The sequence below is a fragment of the Euphorbia lathyris genome, chromosome 7 (genome assembly GCF_963576675.1).
Source record: "Euphorbia lathyris chromosome 7, ddEupLath1.1, whole genome shotgun sequence".
NCBI lineage: Eukaryota > Viridiplantae > Streptophyta > Magnoliopsida > Malpighiales > Euphorbiaceae > Euphorbia > Euphorbia lathyris.
Genome location: NC_088916.1, coordinates 83,135,570 through 83,162,368, shown reverse-complemented (window position 1 = coordinate 83,162,368; position 26,799 = coordinate 83,135,570). Strand labels below are relative to the sequence as shown.

At 34.0% G+C, this 26,799-nt stretch overlaps 1 protein-coding gene and 2 long non-coding RNA genes across 3 annotated transcripts in view; 1 reads left to right on the top strand and 2 right to left on the bottom strand.

Moving 5' to 3' along the window:
* Positions 1–814: 814 nt before the first annotated feature.
* The window catches only part of LOC136200497 (protein DEFECTIVE IN MERISTEM SILENCING 3-like), a 69,738-nt gene continuing 43,753 nt past the window's right edge, over positions 815–26,799 (bottom strand). The window contains exons 4-6 of the mRNA XM_065990872.1: positions 1,330–1,521; positions 938–1,255; positions 815–818 (exon numbers count right to left, since the gene is read on the bottom strand). Coding sequence (XP_065846944.1) covers positions 815–818; positions 938–1,255; positions 1,330–1,521 — 514 coding nt within the window. The remainder of the gene's footprint in view (positions 819–937; positions 1,256–1,329; positions 1,522–26,799) is intronic.
* Positions 1,960–7,251, bottom strand: LOC136235251 (uncharacterized). Its single transcript, XR_010691730.1, has 4 exons — positions 6,891–7,251; positions 4,538–4,639; positions 4,197–4,311; positions 1,960–2,071 (listed from the first exon to the last, which is right to left on the bottom strand). It is a non-coding gene; the product is annotated as an uncharacterized lncRNA (long non-coding RNA).
* On the top strand, positions 9,816–10,413 carry LOC136235517 (uncharacterized). Its single transcript, XR_010691817.1, has 3 exons — positions 9,816–9,890; positions 9,970–10,081; positions 10,252–10,413. It is a non-coding gene; the product is annotated as an uncharacterized lncRNA (long non-coding RNA).

Genomic DNA, 26,799 nt, shown 5'->3' with positions numbered 1-26,799 from the left:
TTTGACATCTTCTATCAATATTTTTATTTTGTTTTTCCCAATTGTTTTTTTATCTATTCAATTTAATTGTAACACCAAAACTTAATTAAAGTCCAATCGTTGCACTATTGAGAATCAATTTCACTTTCAGAAACTAGTAAATTATTTATCCAAATTAATCAAAAAGTATGCAAAAAGAAAAACCCATAATAATTTCACATAATGCAAAAACTTCAGGGTTTATGAAAGAACTTAAGGAAAAAAAATGGCAGATTTGCTACTCCTAATACGAACCGGTCCTTACTGCACACCACAGATCGAAAAGAAATTCGTAGCCCATTCAAAAACGATAACGGAATAGAAGACTTTTCCGAGTTGCTATCCTGATAAGGATTTGATTCCCCCTTCTAATATCATCTAGGGTTGAACCTATCCTGTCCTCCCTACATCTGAAGCGAGAGCAAATGCTGTTGAAATCTGCAAAATACAACTCCAAGCGTTCCCCTGCCAATTTTTTTGGCAAGAGGTCGCTCCTAAGACTTGAACCCGTGACCTCTCGGTCACACAACAACAACAATGTTTACCGTTGCGCCAAGGCTCACCCTTTGAATCGACCATTCTAGACAAAATAGGTATTTCTTTTCCTTTGTATGATAGTTGTACAAAAATTGAGGGAAGAAAAATCCATGCATCAAATATCATGAGTTGAATTTGGAAGGTCATAGGCTAACGCTATGAACCGTATAGGTGGCCTATTATAATCGAATTATAGCACATACATAATTCTACAATCTATCACGATTCAGAAAGACATTTCTTTCTTAGTGCATTTAAACTACCTACATGCAGAAAGAAAATTCCGAAATACCACAAAATGAGATATTGTAAACAAATGAAATTCACCATTAGATCCAATTGGAAGACAATTTCATGTCAATAATAAAAGCAAAATACTTACCGATTCCCCAAGGAAAAGAAACCATTAGGCTTAATAATCCCTCCATCCAGTGAAATTGCTCCATCACTTATAAGTGGAAGAGCTAGTAGCATCTCCTCCCTACTTTTATAAACTTGCAGGCGAGAAAAGAGGCTGTAAAATAGAGTCTCTTTGAGGCTATAGACATCAGATACATACAACAAATTCATGTAATCCACATGGATCATGTTAACAGCGAAACCAATAAATCCAGGTGAGCACTCGCCATTAGGCAATTTTGGCTGTAGAAGATCAAGCCTTCTTTGAGGGTCATCATCCACAAATTCACCACAGTAAGGTCTACAAGGGAAAAAAAGTTTGTAATTCAAGAGCTGAATTCCAAACAGCAATAAAGAAAAGAAAGAGATACATGCCTTAAATTTTCGAGACAAATGACAAGAAATCGACCATCCAGAGTCCGTCCGATAGTAGTACCAAAGACTCGAATTCCAGAATCACTATTTATATGGCCTTCCTTGTCATAAGTTTCAAGAGCTTTAACACCTTCGTAAGTCTTGCAAACAATTCCTAGCATTGTCTCTACTCCTAAGTACTCTGAAAGAAGTCTGCAATTAAGAAAGAATAAGTAAAAGTAGATTGAAAACAGTGCAGATAACTAACAACAACTGCATTATCATGCAGCTCTTTAAAGCAAAGATCAGCGTGGCAGTAAGTACGGAGGCATTTCACTGATTGAAAATAATAAGAGCTCTTGGAATTGTGGAGTACATAGATTAACTGACTACATTAGAACAAGGAACAGTATGCTATATCAGCAAGGAAACTAATCATAAGACTTATTTCATAGAAGAGGAAGAATCTACATGTTAGATAGATAGTAAATATCAATAACAGATAACATGCAACTTCAAACTATCCTGCTAAGATTATCATCATCCACCTTGCCCTAAGTAGCAACAATACCAAGCACATCGTTAGTGAATGCGAGTTGAGGTGCATGAGTACCATGATGTGTTGTCAGCTGACACGGAATGCCTGCAGCAGAAGTTTCATGCTGTAGAATCTGCTTTACTATTTCTGCCTCACTCTGATTGGAGGAATGGCTTTCACTTTCACCACTAGGAGGTCTTGCGGAGTGATACTTACCAAGAATAACTAAAGGAAACTTGTCAGTATAAAAAAAATGAAAATGGAAAGAGATATTATGCATCACAAATCATTATACACATAAAATCTCCAAACAATTCTATCATCTAAAAGTAAATCCTTTTATTCGGAAACACTGGCTGGAAGTTGAGATAAAAAAACTGCTCACACTATAAGTTCTGAGCTTTGGATTGAGTTACGGGTCCTTGACTATGAAATCAAGAAGTAAATCTTCTTTTCTTTTTCGACCTAGCTTACCTATAATGAGAATTAATTTCCTGACCTCAGAATTTGTTTTTCAAATGAGGAGTACAAAAGGCAGACTTGAACTAGGACTTCCTAAATAAAAATTCTAAAATAAAATCATACTCCTCAAGGTCTAAGACTTCCTAAATAAATAACAATTATGAAAATAGTAAGTCCTAAACCTAATCAAAATAACGATTTATTATGATGTAGACTAGCTACAACAGTTTTAACATTGCCTTCCCCTACAAAAATGAGTGTGATCTCATGCACAAAGATGATAACTGGAGCTACTTTCACCAAATCATCAGTTGGTGATAGGTTCATCATCTGGTTCTAGTAAAGGTTCATACTGATGTCCTCATGTATATGATTAGTCATAATTATAACAAATCCTCTTAGTCTTTCGTTTCTCTAAACGGTCCTTCCACTGTTGGCCAACAGTCCCATCTTGATAATTTCTCTTTTTTCATATAGCGTTGGCAATTCAGCAGACTTATGCAACTCTACTTTAACCACTATTGTGCCTTTCAGCCCACTCAGGAATATTCCGACCTCCTGTTTTGCCATCGAAATGCTCATCCTCGTGTCCTTGCCGGTAGTTGTTCAAATCGTCCTAATCCTCAATTGTGCCTATCTGTTTAACTTTCACCAATTCTCCAATTGTATCATCCTGGATTGATGGTCCAAACCTCTGGATTGAAACTCTTCCAATGTCAACTGCAGTTTACCCCTCTCTTTGTGAATCATGATTCAGCACCTCCTTCCAAGCGGAAGGAAGCTAGTACCACATTTTCTTCTTCAACAGTGTGTTGATGCTTATTAAAATGCTCACACATATGCAACCAACCAGCTCAAGGGATCATATGACCCACCAAACTTAGAAAATCCAGTTTCGAGAATTTTGGAAGCAGACCTCCTCTGCGGTCGTATTCTACTGTCCACCCTCCAGTCTCCTTCCTTGTTGTGATAATTTCTAGTTTGAGTACCATGGCCTCCACCTTTGGCCTATCTTTGCAATATGAAGCTCAAAAAGGCTTCAAACTGTTTTTCCACATTACTTGATTCAGCCATAACTTGCTCTAATACCACTTTGTTAAGCTCCTAAACTTTGGATCAAATTACGGATCCTTGAACCTTGAAATCAGGAAGTGAATCTTACTTCTTTTTCTTTCGATCTAGTATGATGAGAATTAATTAATGCAGCTCGTTAGAGAGAAACCCGGATCTCTATGATGAGAACTCCTGACCTCTGAATTTGTTTTTCAAATAGTACTTTACCAATGATAAATGGTTCCTTTCTATAATAGTACAAAAGGCAGACTTAAACTAGGATTCCTATTCTATTAGATTTAACACTTCCTAGATAAAAATTCTGAAAACAAACTCCTATCCTATTAGAATTAGAACTTCCTAAATAATAGTTCTGAAAATAAACTCCTATTTCTACTAATACTAAGACTTCCTAAATAAATGGTAATTCTGAAAATAACATTTCTAAATAAATTTACTCTGATTTAGACTAGCTACAACAGTTTCCTAACAACATCATTTTCGGTTTATATCACCAAAAACTTTACTGAAATATCTTGTCTAATTAAATTAACTAAAACATTGAAGGAAACAGTATATACGAATGACAGATCTAAACATTGTCACCACAGTAGTTAAAGCACCTGGAGAACCAAGAATTAAAAACAGGTGACTCAGTTGAATTTGTTAGGTAGCTACCATGCTTAAATTAAAAACCATTACACTACACAACATAAATTTGTTCCTAGATGTGCTTTTATCCAAGTGAACAGCACATGCAAATACTTCTTAGCTGAGTAATCTTCAAGAAGAACTAATCCTCTAGAAAAGGCACAAAAAATAAAATTTAGCATACCTTGCAGATCAAGTATTGAGGTTTCTAATTTGTTTCATTGACTTTTCAAAATTTTCAAGTTATCCTCATGCTGCTTGATTTTGATTCCTGCTGCTTGTAGATCATCTTGAAATTTCTGCAAATGTTACAATTTAATAATTAGTTCTTTGACCTACTTTACATTGTAAATAAGCTCCAGTAACTTAAAGGATGTCTAAAAAACGAACAAATTGCAATGTGAAATTTCTGTTTTTTTTTTACAAATGTCAACTCCATAAAACAAAATATAAATAAGAGAAGAATTGCTTTTGAATTACACCCACATCACAACAAAATGTAAAGATGCTATGCAAACTGAAAACCTTAGAATTGTATGTGATGGATTGGGCTTGCATAGAACCACCATTTTGCATTTCATTACTTGGGATAATACTAGCTTCTTCTTTCATTAGAGCTCACAAATCCTGCGGAAACACTCTACGTAAGAATTACAGTAGAAGCAAAAGGATCGACTTAGCATTTGCAAGAACATATCATCTCAAAGAGCAACAAGAATATGTTCCTTACACAAATAGGTAAAGCAAGGCACATTTGTATGCATCACAGTGCACCTCAAGAAATGATAAAAAGCCGACAAACAAAAACCATATTTACTAATAATAGAAAATGGTCATAGTAATCTTCTGAAATCTAAAGGTGATAAAAGTCTAAAACATATGAAGCCTCAGACATAATTTCTTTATGGTCTCACTACATATAGTGAACAAATTAAAAGCCTTCAAAGCTTATGCTCTCAATTAATGTCCTAACTATTGGAAGATGAAGTCGTCAAAATTAGCTACAAAGTTTAAAAGTTCTCTACCATTCAGAAACAAGGGTTGACAATTTAATTTCTTTGATAACAACATAGCAAGCATATACATGGCTTCTACTCTTCTAGATGTCAACCCATATTTGAAGTTTTTACATTTCAAGCTGTAAATTCCATCTTTTTATGCCTTTAACACTGTGAATGATTTAAAGCCTGGATTCATCTTAGGGCTATGGAAAACTTTCAAAATATAGTTCACTAAGTGAAGCAAAATGAAGCAGGAAAAAACAAATAGCGAAAAAGGCAAACAGAATCCAGCCACACTAATCACGAGCCTTCTTAGGGTCTCCAAATTTATCATTCTCATTTAAGCAATAATTCAAAGAAACTTCCATGATTTTCAAACAACAATCACAATGAAAAATCATTTTCCAAGCCAAGAGCATACAACTTTCACCAGAATTACAGCTCTACTATGAAGCACCGGTACGGGAAGGCTCGATACGACAAATTTTATATATAATTAATAATATATATATATCATTTATAATGAAAATTCAAAAGATACATAAATATATAAATCACAAATCATATTCACAAAGTCATTATAAAAACAGAAATAATACTCTCAAGTCATTATAAAACCACAAATAACATCTATAATATTAACTAATAAGTAATTAATTCATAGCAGATCGACCAGATGAGAGGAAAAACTCGATCAAAGCAGATCCACCAGATGAGAGGGATCGACTTGAACAAAGCAATCGAGGAAGAAAACTGATTGCACAGAACCACTTAACAGAAGAACTCGACTAGATGAGGGAAAAGATTTAGGAATTTCAATTTTGTTAGGGTTCAATCGCATCGCACAGAAGAGATTTTCAATTTTAGTTTAGGGTTCAAAACTAGTAATCCTGAGATTATTTCATTTTAATCCTTATATTTTTTGAGTTTTAAAAAACACCCTTATGCTTTCGAAGTTTTTTAAAAAAAAAAACCCTAAAATATCCCCGAAGTGTCCCTGGTGTGTCCCCGCATATCCCCTCATTTAAAGAAAAAGGGGATACTCCCAGGCGTGTCCGTACGTATCCCGCGGAATCCCCTCACCCGGAGTATCGGATACGCGTACGGTGACCTTCGGAAAGTATCAGTGCTTCATAGCAGCTCTAAGACCATCTCCAACCTAGCATCAAACCGTATGCATCAAAATACGGTCATTTATCATCAAATTTGATGCTCCATCAAATTTTTTGATGGAGCATCATTTAATAAAATAATATTATTTATTTTCTTTTTCATTTATTTTATATACATAAAAACCAGAAATCAAAAATCATTTAACACTAATAATCAATCCATACAAAATCATTTAACTCTAATAATGATGAAATGGGTTGGAGTAAAAACATTGTAGCAACATCAAAACAGAGAGAGAAAATGATGAAAACATGGTTTGATGCAGTAAATTTGATGAAATGTGTTGGAGATGGTCTAAGCCTGGTTAGTTGGAAACTGAAAAGAACACCTGAAAGGCAGTATTACCATCCATACGTGATTCAGATCAACGCGGTTAGGTGTTGACAACAACAAATTTAAATTGTCAAACTAATTTTTGTGACTCACTTATATACCAAGTAAAACAAAATTCACTTGAAATTATCTGATTATCGATTTATAAACATCCATACAAAACAATTTTTCTTAGCAAGAGGAATTGAGTCCAATTTATATTAGAAAATTGGAATTATCCCAATGATCAAAGAAAATTAAGCAATTAAAAAGAACCAGACGACAGTTCAAAAAAAAAAAAAAAAAGAACCAGACGAATTCCATCTTAAATTACAAAATGCACAACTGTAAAATTATGGACACTAATTTGGTGGCTCCAACAATGAGCTTACCCAGAAATATAAGTATAGAATTCCTGAGCGTTAAAGACCTAGGATGGCCAAACAAGAAGACTGTGCAAGGCAATGAACTGTGGCACTGAGGGAGAGATCCGAGTGAATTGAAGAGCATGAAATCAGGGTTTGGAGTGGATCTGGGGGGTTTAAGTCAACTTCCTCTCAAATAAAAAGCTAAATAAATAATTGGATAAATTCCAAAAACAACCCCTGTGGTTTGATGTTGTTCCAAAAAAAACCCTTGTGTTTTGTTATTACAAAAAAAAGGACTGTGGTTTGCGCTGTTAACCAAAAAACGGAAAATGACTTAACGGTGTTAAAATGCTGACGTGGCACAGGGGTAAGGTTGGAAATTCGATTTTTTTTTTTTAATTTTTCTTTTTTCTTTTTCTTTTTCTTTTTTCTTTTTCTTTTTCTTTTTCTTTTTCTTTTTCTTTTTCTTCCCTTCTCCCTTCTTCTTCCTTCTCTCCTCCTCCTTCTTCCTTCTCTTCTTCTTCTTCTTCTTCTTTTTCTTCTTCTCCTCTTCTTCTTCTTCTTTTTTAAATTTCAGAAATTTTATTTTTTTTATTTTTTCTTTTTATTTTTCTTTTTCTTTTTCTTTTTCTTTTCCTTTTCCTTCTTCTTCTTCTCCTCCTCCTCCTCCTCCTCTTTCTTCCCTTCTTCTTCTTCCTTCTTCTCCCCTCCTCCATTCTTCTTCTTCTTCATCCCTCTTCTTCTTCCTTTATTTTTTTCTTTTTTTTTAAAGTTTCGGAAATTTCCAGATTTCCGACGGAAATTTGGAAAATTTCCAGATTTCTGACGTTCCAGATTTCCGAAATCTGGAAGGAAAATTCCAAATTTCTTCGAGTAAGGGAATTAAAAAAAAAAGAATAGAAAAAAAGAAGAAGAAGAAGGAGGAAGAAGAAAAAGGAAGAAGAAAGAAGAAGAAGGAGGAGAGAAGGAAGAAGGAGGAGGAGAGAAGGAAGAAGAAGGGAAAGGAAAAGAAGAAAAAGAAAAAGAAAAAGAAAAATTAAAAAAAATAAAATTTCAGAAATTTAAAAAAAAAAAAAGAAGAAGAGAAGAAGAAGAAGAAGAAGAAGAAGAAAAAGAGAAGGAAGAAGGAGGAGGAGAGAAGGAAGAAGAAGGGAGAAGGGAAGAAAAAGAAAAAGAAAAAGAAAAAAGAAAAAGAAAAAAGAAAAAGAAAAATAAAAAAAAATCGAATTTCCAACCTTACCCCTGTGCCACGTCAGCATTTTAACACCGTTAAGTCATTTTCCGTTTTTTGGTTAACGGCGCAAACCACAGTCCTTTTTTTGTAATAACAAACCACAAGGGTTTTTTTGGAACAACATCAAATCACAGGGGTTGTTTTTGGAATTTACCCTAAATAATTTAAATAGTTTCTTTTTTGAAACCAAACAAAATGTTATTAAGAAATTAAAAAAGATTTATTACAAACTATAGAAACCAACAAATCATGGATAGAAAAATCACTAAAGAAACTAGCATTGGACCGAGCATGCCTAGCCATAGCATGAGTCGCTCCGTTCGCTAATCTCGAGATGAAGATCACAGAATAATTTAAATAGTTATTGAGTTTTGTCATAGTATTGTACTATTAGGTACTTGTGGTTTCCTAAATACACTACCACTATGTTTAACAGAGGTGATATACGAGGTGAGATAGGGATAAAAATTGGCTCTTTATATACGTTGTTTGTTAGAGGGGATGTACAAGGAAGGATAGATGGGTCGAACTCCAATTAATTTTATTTTTTTAAAATTTATAATCATAATCAATGTATCTCCCACATGATTTTTTTTCATGTGCGACTAACACGTGACATTGAGTTCCCTTGCAAATAGTTCATACCATCATTTCGGCACCATGAATGATTTTATTATGGTCAAAAGCAAAACTGAAATAATTTTATGGCTTAATATATCGCCAGCTCTCTGAACTTATCCATAATAGTAGATTGGCTCCTTAAACTTTACAAGTGTCTCATCAGCTCCCTAAACTTGCTTATTTTGTATCACGAGCTACCTAAACTTGTCCATAAAATTTATAGAAAAACCATAATACTAACTCTTATTAAAGTGCAAAAATACCCATAACGTTTGGGACAGGAGTAATTTTACCCCTAACGTCTAAAATGGTGCAATATTGGCCGTAACTTTGGAAGCCAAGAGCATTTTACCCCTAACATTGATAAATTGGGTTAATTTGAGAAATAATTCATCAAATTATCTTCTCGGTCATGAATCTTGTCATCTACACTTCACACGTGCATTATTTTATCCGTAACAAATCACAAACATATGTTGGGATGTGGAAAAAAAAATACTATCTTATGTACGAATTGGATATACTATCTTATTTCGATCTCAATCTTACAACACTAACTCTTATAATAGGTTGAAAGGCAGGGGAAGAAAAAATTACCTCACAAATAGATGAAGATGTATTTTTAGAATTTAGGTTTAATAAGTTTTCGTATTTAGTTGTTACAGAATAAGCAAATTTAGGGAACTGGTGAGGCATTTGCAAAGTTCAGGGAAGCTAATAAATTTTTATGGACAAGTTTAGGGAGCTGGTGATACGAAATAAACAAGTTTAGAAAACTGGTTAGACACTTGCAAAGTTGAGAGAGTCAATCTACTATGCCTAATTTTATTGACCTATTTTAAAGCTTAATAACCAATTGACCATATAAGCTAAAAAAAAGCTAAAAGACTAGTCAAACTTGCCACATATTATTTGCTTAAATATAAAAGGAATCTATACTATATGCTAAATTTGTAGTTAATAGTACTGATGTGTCATCTCTTGAAGATATCTATGGCCGACGTGGCATTTTCTTAAAATACTGTAACTCTTCTTCTTCTTCACAACTTTTCTCCTTAACTTTGCATAACATGGTGATAAAGGGTTCCGAAATAATTACCCACATTCTCAATCTACCCATTCTTTATCTATTCAGATTACACGTTTTATTGGCGGATAATCCTATGTTGGTAAGCTTCAGTTTTTTCACTTTCTGGGTTGTAAATTTATCTATGTTTTTTTATTCAAAAATTGAATCTTTTTTATTAGGAATTGGAAGAAAATTTCTTAAAGGAATTTGAATTCAAAACAAAGAAATCTGAAAACTGATCTTCTCACAGTGGAGGCGGCACCACAGTCCTTGCCTCTTCTTCACCCATGGGTAATATTTTTTTGCCTCTAAAACTGTAATGAATGCGTTCATCAGTGGTGGCTTTGCCAATTTACTTTCAATTTAATTTTCCTTAATTCTCTAGCACGGTTCTTCCCATCATCTAATAAAATTCCTTATTCTGTAGCACCATTGTCCACTTACAATGTCGTTATCTGCAGGATGCACGCAAATTTCTAGAGCCATGGTTCTCATTATGGATTGACATTATTGTGCGAAGTTCTCTTCTTATTTTGCTCATTTGTTGATCTAATTATCTTTTGGATTAGTAACTGTAAGTCTTCCAATTTCATGTGTTAGGTAAACATAATTATTATTTTTTGGTTAATGTGACATAATTATTTAATAACACATGTTCTTTTCTGAATTGGTTGAATTTGTATGTTACTCTGGTTGGGAGAATTGATAGTTTTTTTTTGCCTAATGTTTCTCCAGCCCCCTTAACTTGTCCAAATTGGTTATTTTACCCCTCAACTTATCGAATGTCCTATTTACCCCCTTAACTACATAAAAGTCGTATTTCTCACCCCTCAACTAGTTCATTTATCTCCCCAACTCATAAAATGTTTTATTTACCCCCTTAACTCCATAAAAGTGGTATTTTTCATCCCTTACAATCCGTTATCGAAGGCTAAATTGATAAAAAAATTTAAACGTTAAACCTATATTTATGCTATTTTGTAAGTGGAACCTAAATTGATACTTCCCCAAAAATCATAGGCCTATTTTGGTACATTATCCACTACAAAAAAAAAGCTTTTAGTAATGGGAAAATCCGTTATTAAAAGTCCAAATATCGTTAGTAAAAGCTTTTAATAAGTGGAAAAGCCCCTTATGGCCTCTTGTTAAACGTTGCCTTGCTAAATGTTTTTAATAACGGAAATACGTCCCCTTATTATTAAACTTACAATAATAGAAAATATACCATTATTAATAACTTTTTATAATAATTAAATATCCCCTTATTAAAACTAATTACAATAACACAAAAAACACTTATTAAAAACCTATTTACATGATTAAAATGCCTCTTATTATTAACAAATAATAATGATTAAAAACCCTTATTAAAATATATTATGAATAATAATCAAATCCCTTATTAAAAATATTTATAATAATAAAAAAAACACTTTTTAAAAAGCATGTATAATAATAATAACCCTTACTAAAACATATTTATAATGATAAATAACCTCTTTATATTTTTTTTTAAATTTGCGCAATGCGCTTACATTAAAGAAGAAAGAAAAATTCCCATCAGACCCGGATATGATTCGAACCCATGACCTCCCAAGGCATAGGTAAGTTCTCAACCACTAGGCTAAAAGCTTCACCACTTTATAAATAACCTCTTTATAAAGAGTACTTATAATGATTAAAACCCTTATTAGAAATTATTTACAATAATAAAAAAACCACTTATTAAATAAGAATTACAATAATAAATATTTCTCTCATTAATTTTTTTATAATAACTAAAATTTCCCTTATTATATAAAAATGTCTTTATCACCAAAAAATATATAGTAATAAACAATGCCTTAGTTAAATCATCATTTTTCACAATTAAAACATCTCAACATAAATTAATCATAAAAAAACTACCATGTAATAAAGATTGAAAGATCAATAATTCAATAATTACAATATATATAAAAAAAAAGTCTTTGTAAAGTTAGTTTCATCTAGAGATAGAAAATTTCCTATTTACAAAACAAAATATCTAAAAAGTTGTTCGAAAATTTAATTTATCGATCTAGAACCAAAAAGTTGATTGATAATTTTAGTTAGTCCAAAATGTTGCTCGGTCAAGTAGCATAAGGTTGTTTCTCGCTCAACTAGCATGTAAGAAATAACACAAAAAGAATAAAGTTGAGTCAATCATGTATTTAACTTGTTTATATTAATGTTCTTGTTATTTGTATTTTTTATTCGTTCTTTCTCTTTCCAACTTTTTTGACTACTATAAAGGGATAAGAAATACCATTTTTATGGAGTTAAGAGGGTAAATAGGATCATAAGTGGTGAGAAATGTCACTTTTATGGAGTTAATGGGGTCAATAGGATATCCAATGAGTTGAGAAGGGGTAAAATGATAAATTTGGACAAGTTAAAGGGGTGAGAAATACCATTTTTATAGAGTTAAGGGGGTAAATAGGACATTCGATGAGTTGGAGGGGTAAAATGACTAATTTGGACAAGTTTAGGTGGCTGGAGAAGTATTAAGCCTTTTTTTTGTTGACTTCTCATCATATACTTGATTCATATATGACACTTTTTATAATTTTTCTGTGGTGCCCCTAAATAATTTAAGCATGTTTTGTAATTTATATGCCATGAAAATTAATATTTTGAGGGTGACAACAACTGCTATATGATTGTAAGACTATGACTTGTGTATGGATTTTATCCGCCTATGTGTAGTTAGCAACTTCAAAGTGGTAAGAAAAAGAAAAAGACAAAAAGGATCACAATTGATATTTATTTGAGTTATAAAGATAACATGGAGGAAGGTAAATTTCTTTTCTAATGATTGGACATATTTATAAGCAATCTGTAACATCATTTCCTACTCAAAATTTAAATGAATAGAACTTGCTAATTATCTATATAGAACTTAGTGGTGGGCAAAAAAACCGGTCAAACCGGTAACCGAACCGAAAAACGATAATCCGAACCGGAAAAAGTGGTTAACCGAACCAGTGGTTTTCTTAATGGTGAAAAAAATATATAGGTACCGGTTTCAAGTTAGAGTGTTCAAAAACCGAGTTAACGATTAACCGAACCGTTTAATAAAGGCTTAATACACAAATAACCCCCTGAACTTGTTCAAATGTTGCAACTGCCCCTTCCAACTTTCAATTGTAACAACTTACCCCTCGAACTTGTCTAATTATAACAATTTACCCCTTAAACTTGTCCAATTGTAAAATATAACTCCAACTTGTTGACATGGACTGCAGTTGAAGAAACGCGTGAAATGCAAAATCTGCAATGCTCGTAGAGTGTGATAATCAGATCTTTGGCGTGATACGAATCCGAGGAAATGCTTTTACTGTTGCTTCAAGTACGGGCTAAAAAAATTTCCCAATTTGGGGTTATGTTTTACAATTGAACAAGTTTAAGGGGTAAGTTGTTACAATTGAAAGTTGAGGGGGACAGTTGCAACATTTGGACAAGTTTAGGTGGTTATTTGTGTATTAGGCCTTCAATAAATATAAATTTTTAAAAAAAGATATAGACCATTTGACGACGAAGGCAAGGCAAATATAAATATAAATACATAGATTATACTGCTTAGTATAAAGGGGAAAGTATGAAAAAAATGCTTGTGGTTTGTCCAATTTGCAAATAAAGGCATGTAGTTTACAAATAAAGGTATGTGGTATGTTTTATTTAGAAAACAAAGTATTAAAAATACACAATTAAGTTTTAATTGCAACCAAATACATTTTTATCTTAAAAAAAATTATTCTTACATATAAGCAAAACATAACCACCGAAAAAAGCAACTTCCTAAATTGAAACAATGAATAATATTGTGGAATTTTACGTTTTTATAAGTGAAACGGATAAAAGAAGAAGAAAGGAATTTCAATTAATTGGTGCTGCTGATAAAATATCAGCTATTTATACAATTAGGAAAAGCCCTAAGGCTAATTACAATATAACTCCCTCAATTATTATTATTCTCTTTAACACCCCTCCTCAAGATGAAATACTTTTCATCTTGTCTTTCACAACTGTGTTGTTACTGGGTTTATTTCTATTTGCAGTAAAAGAAGATGAAACATCAACACTTTGATACAAGTGCATTTGATTCAAGGCTGAAGCCATCTGAGCTCCTGTAAGAGGCTTTGTGAACAAATCAGCAAGCTGATTAGCCGAAATAATATACGGAGTATATAGAAATCCTGCCTCCATATATTGTCGAACAAAATGACAGTCGATTTCCACGTGCTTCATCTTCTCGTGGAAAACAGGATTGGTTGCTATATATATTGCAGCTTGACTGTCACAAAACAATGTGATTGATAATTGGGGTGCAATATGAAATTCAGCCAACAAATATGTCAACCATTTCAATTCATAAGATGTAATTAACATAGCTCTATATTATGCTTCTGCAGAACTTTTGCTAACTGGCCTTGTTTCTTTGATTTCCAAGACACAAGGCAATCTCCAACAAACACACAATAGCCTGTCATCGATCGTCTAGTAACTAAACACCTACCCCAATCTGAATCAAAATAGCCTCTCATTTGAGATAAATCAGAATTGCCTGTGTAATACAAACCCACCGTAAGTAGTGCCCTTCAAGTATTTCACGACATGCTTGGCTGCCTCCATTTGGATACAAGTAGGAATACTCATGAACTGGCTCAATTGTTGTGTAGCAAAAGCAATATCAGGCTTGGTAAAGCCTAAATATAACAATCTCCCAACTAATCTTCTATAACTCTTTAGTTTTTCATAGGCAGGAGATTCTTCATCTAACTTTAACCCTGTAGGGAAAGGATTATCAACACTGTGAGCTTCACTGAAACCAGCGTCCTTGATCAAATCCCTTATATATTTAGACTGTGAAATAATCAACCCTCTATCAGACCTGGCCAATTCAACACCAAGGAAAAATTTATCCTCCTCATATCCTTTATAGTAAAACTTGCATCCAAAGCTTTTTTAACTTCTTCAATTAGTATCATGGAAGTGCCAGTGATTAACACATCATCCACATAGACTATAAGTGCCAAAAAATTCTTACAAATCCCAACTGTAAAAGCTTTTGTGAAAAAGCTTTGTTCCATTGTCTCCCGGCTTGCTTCAAGCCATACCAGGACTTATCAAGCCTGCAAACAAGGTTACAATTAGAATTGATATACCCCTCTAGTGGCTGCATATATAGTTCTTCTTCAATAGAACCATGCAAATACGCGTTGTTGATGTCAATCTGCTGTATTGGCCAACCATTCGTAGTTGCCACCGCAAGAAACACCCTTACCGTTGTGATTTTAGTGACAAGAGAATAGCTATCATGATAATCTACACCAATTTGCTGATCATAACCTCGAGCAACTAATCTTGCTTTGCATCGATCAACCGATCCATTAAGAGCATATTTAATCTTAAAAATCCACCTGGAAGTAACTGTACGTTTACCAGGCGGCAATTGCACGATTGTCCGGGTTTTTTTTTTCTCCAAGGCTGCAATCTCTTTTGCCATAGCTTTCTCCCATTGAGGTTGTCCTTTTGCTTCTTTATAACTTCTTGGTTCATGCTCTTTACTCATAGAGACCAAATAAGCTTGATAATGATCGTTGTATTGAATAATATTGTCATAATGAATCACTTGATTGACAACAAAATCTTGTAACCACGAAGGTTTATGAGTGACCCTCGTAGATCTTCTTGCTAGAATTTCATTTTCAACAATTGGCATATTGTGATTAGTTGTCGGTGAGTCAGTTATGGTAATTGCTGATGAAGGAATTTGTGGTGTATTTTCTGCTGAATAATCATCATTTTGAGCACTATGAAGAGGATCAGGAGGTTGTGAAGGCTGTGAAGAGGTGCTTGCTTCAGTATCAGTGAGACCTTGATCATTATCAAGCGAAGACTAAAACAACATTGATGATGTTAAGGGCCTGTCATGTACTGAAACAATAGTGTTAGATAAATAAGGAAAAATATGCTCATTGAAATGAACATCCCTGGACACACACAAACGGTGAGTTTCCATGTTATACATCTTCCATCCTTTTTGTCTAGTTGAGAGCCCAACATAGATACACTGTGCTGACCGGTCATCAAATTTCCCTCTCTGAGGATTGTTGTTCAACATATATCCTTGGCAACCAAAAATCTTCAAGTTTGTCAAACTTGGTTCTTTTCCATATAACAAAAAATGTGGAGATTTCCACTGCAATACCTTAGTCGGATAGATATTGAGAAGTGTAATGGCATATAACATAGCTTCACCCTAAAAATTTAACAGACAATCCTCCTTGCTTGAGTAATGCGCTCGCCACAGTAGTTAGACTTCTATGCCGCCTTTCTACCACCCCATTCTGCTGAGGTGTGTACACATAAGTTTTCTGATGCGTGATGCCATGTTTTGCAAACACTAACTGTGTTGAATGCCCAATAAAATTCAGTCCCATTATCACTTCTAACTGTCTTGACTTTAGTATGAAACTGAGTATTTACCATTGTGATAAAACCATCTAGTAAGCTTGACACTTGGTCTTTGTGTTTAAATAAAATAGTCCATATCACACGGGAAAAATCATCAACTATAGTCAACATATATCTATCACGACTAATAGATGTTTGTTTATAAGGCCCCCAACAATCAATATGAATCAGATCAAACACTTGCAAGGTCTTAATGAAACTTAATCCAAAAGAATTTCTAATTTGTTTAGCTCTTAAGCAGATATCACAATAAGCAAAACTAGTAATAGAACTCTTAGGCAAATTAAAAACATGTGATAATTTCTCATGTGAGATATGCCCCAAACGTTTATGCCATATTTCGACATCAACATTATTGTCTATAACAGATAAGGACACAAATCAGTTTGGCTTACAACTTTTTGAATTGCATTCCTATCAAAGGAATCTTTAGCAAGATAATACAGCCCTCTCTTCAATCTTCCAACTGTTAATCGTTGATTAAAATTCCGGTCCTGCAAGATACAATATGTGGTCCAAAAACATACTGAGACACCTTGATCTTGTAGCAGTTTACTAACTGACATCAAATTGTATTTGGATTTGGGAACATAAACCACATTCAATAATTTGAAATTCCCAGCAAATAATACTTCTCCTTGATGACTGACTATTTGAGCCTCACCAGTTGGTAAAAATACTCTCTTAGGGACATCTAATTTGACCATATTCCTCAATAAACCAGCATTATATGTCATATGAGTTGTTGCTCCTGAATCAATTATCCATTCATCAATGCTAAGAGAACTTGAGCAAGAACTGTGTTACCTGCACATACCCCTACAAATGCTGAAAACTCTTGTGGAAGATAGTCTTGTGTTGTTTTCCCTTTGAGTATCCTCTGTACTTCTCTCTGCACTAGTTCTTGTACAGATTCTTTCTTAGCAGAATTTCCTTCACCTTCTTCAAAATCATCTACTGGAGAAAACTCTTGTTGCTCATGAGACATATGTGCCTGATGGTTAACTGGAGCTGGACCTGTAACTCTCTTTCCTTTAAACCAATCAGGATATCCTTTAATACAGAAACACTCACTCCTCTCATGTCCTCCTTTCCTGCTATAAGAACAAAATTTCTCCTCCTTGCTTTTCACCGAGGAATTAGCATTATTACCCCGATTACCATAATTGCCACCATTATTATTACGATTGACATTTCCAGTTTTTTTATTACTGAAATTTCGATTTCCAGTTGTTAAATTCACAAAATCATTCTGAATAGAAGCAATGGAATTAGGATTTCTCTGCTTTTCGATACGTATAAGCATCGAATAAGCTCTATTGACTGGAGGTAGAGGATCCATCAACAATATTTGATCTCTCACATGATCAAACTCTGGATTTAATCCAGATAACAATTGTATAAGTTGCTCTTCCTGGACCTGTTCCTGTACTAATTTCCTTGCCTCACAAGAACAAGCAATTGGAGGCTTCACAATAGCATATTCATCCACATTCGTTTCATTTTATTGAAGAAATCAACCAGAGACATACCTCCTTGATTCAAGCTACAGATCTCTTGACGCAATTGAAAAATCAATGGTCCATTACTCTCGCCATATCGTTCCTATAATTTTCTGGCTGTTGGTGCGTACAAGTACACATCGGCTAAATCTCTGGACATCGCATTTATAATCCAGGAAAAAACAAGATCGTTCTCTCATTTCCACTTGTTGTATGCATCTGAGGTCTTATCTGCTGGTTCTTCATCTTGAAGAATATGATTTGACTTGCGTTTGGCGCTCAGAGCGAGCAACATCGATCTCCGCCATGGTATGTAATTAGATCCATTCAAAATCGTGCTGACAATAACAAGTCTAGGATTATCATTGCTATTGTTGACAGTTGATGAATTCGAGTTTGAATTCATCGTTGAATCGCCTTCTCCTTCTCTAGAATCTGAATTGCGATTGTTATTGGAATCGCTACTTTCAGATCTCCCTTCCGATTCACTCAAATCTTCTTCTCTTATATTCTGACTAGAATTCAACGCATCAACATACGATTTGCGCTTTCTAGTCATGAGAAATCTTAGTGATGAGCATCAAAGGATCTGTCATTGTTGCTCTGATACCATATAAGTGAAACAGAGAAAAGAAGAAGAAAGGAATTTCAATTAATTGGTGTTGCTGATAAAATATCAGCTATTTATACAATTAGGAAAAGCCCTAAGGCTAATTACAATATAACTCCCTCAACTATTATTATTCTCTAACAGTTTTTTACTAATTTGACAGGTTGTGAACTAAATTAATATTTAAGTTCATTTTACACAATTAAAATTTGATTTTTGGATCCGTGTTATGTCAATAAATAAATGTAATTGAAAAAAATTTAAAAAATTCTCTTAATTGTCATCAATTACTTATAAGTTTAATTTTAGATACTTTGTTTTGTAAAAAAAGCATATTACGTACCTCTATTTGTAAATTTTGAAACCACAGACCTCTATTTGCAAACAAGGAAAACCACGAGCATTTTTTTCGTACTTTACCCTAATATAAATACATAGATTATAACATAGATTAATATAAATATATAACATAGATTATACTGCTTTATGTTGTAATAAGTATTTTGACGAAATATTATTTATATTTCTTTATGTTTTAAATGTAAACTTGATGAATTGTTTTTTAGTTCGGTACTTATGTTTGAATTCGAAACTTTTATATGAATTCGTTTCGTTTAAATTTTTGAAATTATGTGTATTTTAATATTGTTGAAAAATTTAGGTTTGAGTAAAAATTTAACCGTTGATTTTTGGTTAGCTAGTGAGAATTGGTTAAAAACCGTTAACCGAAAAACCTAAACAAAATTAATGGTTAACCGATTGATATGGAGCGGTTTCGGTTTGGATGGTTTAAAAACCGTTGATAACAGTTCGGTTAATTTTTTTGCCTAATGGACCGGTTAATCGAACCGTGCCCACATGAATGGATGTTTTTTTAATTATTTGATTGCAATTTAAATTTGTGGATATTGGTCTCTTCTACTTTCTATGAAACTGGGTTTAAAATAATATTGTTAGTTGGTCTATCTGTGCAAACAAAAGTGTGTGAGTAACCGTTAGATTATTTAATGGTTGTACCAATTACATGCATTTGTGTACAAGAGATTACCTACATCGGCATGCATATATTTATTCATAGTTCAATTAGAAAATCATTCGTACTTGCTTCTATAAGTAGTTATATAGTTGAAGTAGTTTGATTTTCCATACCCAGTGGCGGAGCTAGGAGCTAAAGGTCGGAGGGGATAGACCGTAGGCAAAAAAAAATGTAAATATTACTTCAACGTATTTATAAATAATTATATGGTGCAAAAATACTTTAACGTTTACATCCAGGAGCAATTTTACATCTAACGTTTAAAATGGTACAATTTTACTTCTAACATTGGTAGCCAAGAGCAATTTTATCCCTAATATTGACAAGTTAGGTCAATTTTAGACATCATTATACAACACAGACATTTTATTCGTTATTCTACACTAATTGCATATCCGTTTCCAGAAATTTATGCACCTTGTTCCTAAATAACATAAAAATAACCACCCGAAATTAAAGTAAATTAGAAATTAAAACCTAAATTAAAATCTCTAAATTAGAGTTCCTAAATTAGATTAGAAGTTCATAAATTAATTGTAAAGAATCTTTAAGTAAAGAACATATTAATAATAATCCCCTAATAATAAACTCTATTTTAGAAATTATAAAATTAAATCTAGAAGAGAAATAAAATAAAGAATGAGAAATACAAAAAAAAACTTATTTGAAAATTGGAGGTTAGAAGTTGATTGAGAGAAAAAATTGAGAACAATTAGAATTTAAAAAGAAATATGGAGTGATTTTGGAATTTTTCCAAATTCCACCCCTTTCTTTTATGCCTGCGCGTGAAAGGTTTTTAATTTAAACCTTGGTATTTGTTAAATATGGTAATGGCAAATTAGTCCGTCTCATCTATTTTTCATTTAAACCTAAAGGCACAAAACGACGTCGTTTTGTGCCTTTAGTTTTAAAAAAATAAACAGATGGGAAGGACGAAATTGTCCTTCCCATCTGATGGTTGAAGAAGAGGATATCCCTCTTCTACAACCTCTGCCATGGCCGGAGGGGCTCCGGCCATGGCAGAAAATCGCCTAGTCAGGGGTGGAAAACACCCTTGGTGGTGTTTTCCGACGGGCCGGAGGGTCGGGAGACCCTCCCCTACCCCTACCCCTGGCTCCACCCCTGTCCATGCCTATATTCAAAGGAAGTTTGGTCTGCTAAAAGAGTCCATAGTCCTACTCCTAGGCAAATAAAAATCATCATTTTGCTTCGAAGTCATTTTGCTTCTAAGGTAGGATATTTGTAATTCTCTTATGTGGTTGAAAGGTGGGAAGGTGGTGCTGTTAGATCAGGAGGCGCGTCTTGCACTACATACATTGTAACTGTGTCATGAGAATTGTCAATTTTCCCTTTTCTTTTTTTGCATTTTGCTTTAAGAGTATGCAGAGTTGAGCAATTGAGATTTGAGAGTGGAAGGAGGAGTTTGAAATGAATTATGCAGGAAGTGTTTATAGCAATTGTAAAGGTTCTATTGAGTGACATGTAGGTAGGCAGCGTCAGATCTTAATAGAAAATCTATGATTGAGCTTTAACTATAAGCTTGAGTTTTTAGTTAAAACAGTTTCATGACATGGTATAAAAGCGAGTTTGACCAAGTGGTTTAGGGTTCGATTCCTAGCAGTTCCACTTGTTGATTAAATTGCATGGCATGGTATCTAAGTCTCTTAGACTAAGCGGTTGAGGGTAACGATTCCATGACAGGCAGTATATCAAGGATGCTTTTGGTGTAGGTGACTCTGTCATGTTTGCCTCTCAACTTTGTGTACATAGTAAATAAATAGATTTTGAATTCTCATAATGTTGGCATTCAAATCAAAAGAATCTTTGTATATGTCCAATTCATATTAAACTTTGTTCAATTTGATAGTAACACCAAAACTTAATTAAAGTCCAATCTTTTGCACTATTGAGAATCAATTTCACTTTCAGATCATGTTAGAGAGAGAGGGGTGACTTAGAGAGAGAAAGAAATTTAGAGAGAGAGATGTTAGAGAGAAATAAATTTGAAGAGTGAGAAAGAAATAGAGAGAAGAAGAAAAAGAGGTGGAGGGATAACAGAGGAAAATGATAAATTGATTTTTTTTTTAATTTGTGGGTCCCACTTTACTAGTTATTTGAATGAAAATGATGACCTGTCATGTTGACCCGTCATTTTTACCGGCTATACATCAAAGTGGGAGGATCGTATACATTAGTGAGATAAATTGAATATTGTACATCACTGTGAAATGAGGAAAAAATTGAAATTTACCCGAGAATTTGTATGACAGGAAAGAAAAAATACAAATCAATTTATATTTTGTAACACAAAAATAAATGTTAATTTATCTTCACCTGCCATAATTTTTTTATTTTTTTATAGTCATATCCCTATATCATAAATTTTCATCTTACATGCTAGAAAAATATTTTCACAATAGTTACCTTCAATTTGGATCCAAAACTTATACTCACTTCGTCCCAAATCTGAATATGGAAGCTTAACAATATACTTTAACGATGTTGACAGGATGGCCCGTAAGCTTATGAAGTGCAGTAGAGGTTAATTTCTATTGCTCTCTGCTTACAAGCTTGGAAATCCCGGCTTTGCTTTCGCTGCAAACGGGTTTTCTCTCTATATTTATCTCTTATTTTCCTATTTTGACATGGTGATGTTTTGAATAATTGTTTGAAGCTTGAGTTTTTTATTAACTCTATGATTGATGAATAAAGTGATAATGATATGATGATGAATTTACAAATTCTTAATAATTTGAGAATTTATTTTACATTTGTGGGCTTGTAGAATTGAAAATTATATATACAGATTCTAATTTAGTTGAGTGGTTCAAAAGTCACCGTGAAAATGCATAATGATGATAAATATATTGATATATCTGCAACAGGAAATGTTGAAAATCAATTTAATACAAAAAATGGTTGTATTGGATAAAATTTTATAATACAATTTTTTGATAGAACCTGAATCCTAAATCCACTTGAATATGAATTAGTACGCACCGATAATATACTATGTCTTCGTTGTCGTATTAATGTTCCTTTACGGCATAAGTTTATCACATAAAATCCATAAGACTATAACTTAAAAAAAATTGAAACCTCAAAATGTGAGATGGTTTCTGAGAGTCAAGATGCGTTGGCACCCCTTACCTTCTACAACTGTATTTAGACTCAAATTTTTATAGTTTTTTTTAATATATATATATCTATAACTGAGGAACGGTGCCTCGAAAACCAAACAACTAGATTTGATCTCCAAGAAAGCTAACGAATCAGGATTGGATAGAAAAGAGCCTTTGTAAAACGGAGTTGCAAAGACCCAATCCCAATCTCCAACAACCAAGAATAAAAATCGGAATGATAAATTGAGACGGAAGAAAACCCGTGCAAAACGGAGTTGCAAAGACCCAATCCCTAGTCTAACTAACAAGCATTCGATTCTGAATTGTTCAGTTGTAGTGCCCCAAAGAACACAAGAGAAACCCTCACTTGAATCTCAAGAGAACAAATCCTGAATTTAATTTCAATAAAAAAACGTTGGTTGCCGTACAACCTCGAAAACAAAGCTTAAATACCTAACCTAAATCTAATTAGCTATGGGCATAATAGTCCTTACAAACAATTAAAGAATGAAAGAGTAAGCTAATGGAAATGGGTAATTTGCCTAATTAAAATTAAAAAGAGAATAAAATAAATAATTGTTATTGGCGTATGAGCATGACTAATTAAAATAAACAAACTAATTGTTGTTGAGGTAGGACACAAGGCTGTGCACGCCACTTCACATGAATTCCATTTGTTGATAATTAGGCAGAAGGCAAAGTCTGCTAAGCCGTGTCCACGTCAATTCCACGCCACTTTTGTTATGGAGAAACATAAGACAAACTAATTCTAACCTGATGGCTCTGCTTCCAAAATCTTAGGGCGCCAATAGAATTGAAAATTTGAGACCAATTGTGATGAGCAATTTCTCATTTAAGATTATATCCAAGATCCTAGCGGATCGGCTTGCCACTATTGCCTCCCGGATTGTATCGGCTAATTAGTTTGGTTTTGTACATGGTCGTAGTGTGCAGCACTATATCGCGGCAGCCTCTAAAGGTATAAACATGCTTGACAAGCGCGAATTTAACGGGAATATGGCGCTGAAAATTGATATGAGGAAGGCCTTTGACACTTTAGACAGGAATTTCTTATTCGCGGCAGCCTCTAAAGGTATAAACATGCTTGACAAGCGCGAATTTAAGGGGAATATGGCGCTGAAAATTGATATTAGGAAGGCCTTTGACACCTTAGACAGGAATTTCTTATTGGTTGTGCTTGTGACTTTTGGATTTTCGTTACAATTTAGGGACTGGATTCTAAATATCCTCTCATCACACATCTCGGTTTTGATTGGCGGATCTGCTAACGGTTATTTTGGTTGTTCTAGGGGTCAGACAAGGGGATCCACTCTCTCCTATTCTGTTTGGACTGGCGGAGGATTTCTTCTCCCGATGGATTATACTAGTAATACTTCCTTCTCATCACACTTATTATATGTGGATGACATGTTGGTTTTTGGCAAGGCTACCTTGCGTAATGTCAAAGCTCTGAAGGACATGTTTCAGTTCTATGGCAGTATCTTTGATCAGGAGGTCCGTTGGGGGAAATCTAGTGTCTATTTTGGGAGGCACGTCTTTCGTTCTATAGACAATCCGTTCAAAGGAGCTCCGAGAGCATGCTACTTTCGTAATCTGGCTGACAAATTTCTCTCCCAATTCAGTAATTGAAAAGGTAATGCCCTATCGCTAGCGGGTCGTCTGTCACTTTTTAAATTAGTTGTTACTGGATCAATTGTTCACTCGTTCTTTATTTCTAAATGGCCAACTAGTATCATACGATGGCTTAATAAATCTGTTAAGAATTTTCTTTGGATGGGTTGCATAGACCAAAGCAAACTCATAAGTGTAAAATGGGACATTTGTTTTCTTCGGGTTGATGAGGGTGGCCTTGGGATGAAAAAATTTGGCTTGTTCAACTTAGCGTTGTTGGGAAAGGTCTGATACAAGGGAATGGATTTGTGGTTGAATTGTTGAAACGACAGTTTTTTATGGTGTCGGGACTGCCTAGGATTTGCGTCTCTCCGTCATTTGTATGGTCCTTATGCAAATCTATGTATATCGTCATTTATAACAGCACGCGATGGTGGATTGGGAGCAGATCACGTCTTAAATATTGGACTGGGCTTTGGATAAAACCATCAGTTGCGGACCAGCTGAATATACCAATCAAAACTCAACGACGTCTTTATGAATCTGTAGAGGATTTCCTTTCGGTGGATGCCTTGGAACGCCTTGATCAGCTTCCTATAGAAATACAAGACCGTATTGAATAAGTCCACCGTGGCCTCGACGAAAGTGACGTTTCTATTTGGGAACCTAGCTCTAAAGGGCGTCTCACATTTAAGGGTTTATACTCTACACTATTCGGCTCGGTTCAGACGTCCAAATGGTAGCGGTTTATTTAGGGGAAGAATATCCCTCGCTCTCGTTCGGTTGCCTGCTAGCGGGTTTTACATGGTCGTACACCATTAGAATGTTATTCGCCTTGGCTGCACAAAATTGGTGGAAGCTTTACCAATTGGATGTTAAATCAGCCTTTATAAATGGCTACCTTTGTGAAGAAATTTTTGTTGGGAAGCCAAAAGGTTTTATAGTCAAAGGACAGGAGGAGAAAGTTTACAAATTAAAAAAAGGCATCTTCTAAGTCTATCACTTTAGCCGGACCAAGGTAAAGTAGGTTAAAAAAGTTTGGATTAATAAAACTTAATGCTTCTCTAGATTAATTACTTTAGCGCACCAAGGTAAAGTAATTAATGGAGAGTTTAGAACCAATCTCGAGAATCTATTAGTTAATAAGAAGAATCGTCATCTTAAAAAGGATAAAACAACTTAAAAAAGTCAAGTGTTATTACCAAGCAAAAGGGTTAAGTAAAGCTAGAAGCCTTAGTTTATTTCATTATAAGTAAGCTTCACCTAATTTGTATAACTTTCATTTCATTTCTTGCTTAAGTCTTAACTTGGTTGTCCAAGAAACTTTACATTTTGATTGTTTAAATAATAGACAGTAAGCAAAGCTATTAGTACTTATAATCACCATCCTCGCAGGAATGATACTCTACTTTCACTTTATTACTTGATACACGATTAAGGTATACTTGCCTTCACATGCACGTATACGTAAAATGCGCATCACTATCGCTTTACGAAGTATTACCAATAATAGGCCAACAAAAAGTTTGAGCTAGAATAAGGCCAAGAAAAGGATGATTCTTTACCCTCTAAACTATCAGGATGAAATCTATTACTACCGGCAAGATTGTTACATCCAATCCTCAAAATGATTGAATTAGTTGCACTAATTTTGTCTTCCTTTAAATATTGGACATCTTCTAAGTCTATCAAATTGATGGTCTGGTTGGTTTGCTCCCACCAACACCTCATTACGTTTCTATTGACTTTTTGCTGCTCAACTGACACTACATTCTTTAGTCTAATATCTAGCCGGTGAAGAGAAACTTCTGCCTCTCGTATAGACAACATATTTATGCCTCTTGGGAACAAGTCTTTCAGTATAGTTAAATGGTACGCAACTGTATCAATCTTAAAACCATATATTAGATTGGAGAAGGAATATTAGGTTAACTAACACCCATAAGCCGCATTTGTAAACTTTTAAACTATAAAAATGTCTTTGCAAATGCATAAATCTTACCGAGAATGAGTTACCAAGTGATTTATATTAATCAGTTCGACTAATGCTTCTCGATCAATTTCACGCTCCGGTAATCGTTTTTAGGCACTCGTGTCCCATAAAGGCCACCATTTATGGTCAGTGGATGCATTTGAACAAGAGGAAACATGTTATGAATTGGAAGATTGTGACAGTATCCCCTATTCCTCATTGCATCACTAATATGTTTCAAATTACCAAATTATGACCTCACTTCATATAAAAAACTTGACATTGTTTGTCGAAGTTTCTTATTTGAAGTGAAGTCATAATTTGTTGATTCAAAACATATTAGTGCTCCAACAAAGAAAAAGGGATACATTCACAATCTTCAAGTTCTTAACAGGTTTCCCATTGTTCAAATGCCTCCACTGACTATAAATGGTGGATTTCATGGGATACGGGTGCCTAAAAACAGTTACATGAGCGCAAAATTGATGGAGAAGATTCATTAAGTTGTTGGAGCTTATGAAGGAGAACCTCATTTGAGCGTCAACAAGTTTGTTCTTGATCAGTGCAGGAAATACAATCAATGTCTTTCATGCGCACAATAATTTCATGCGCACAAGATTAACAGAGGTATTGAAAC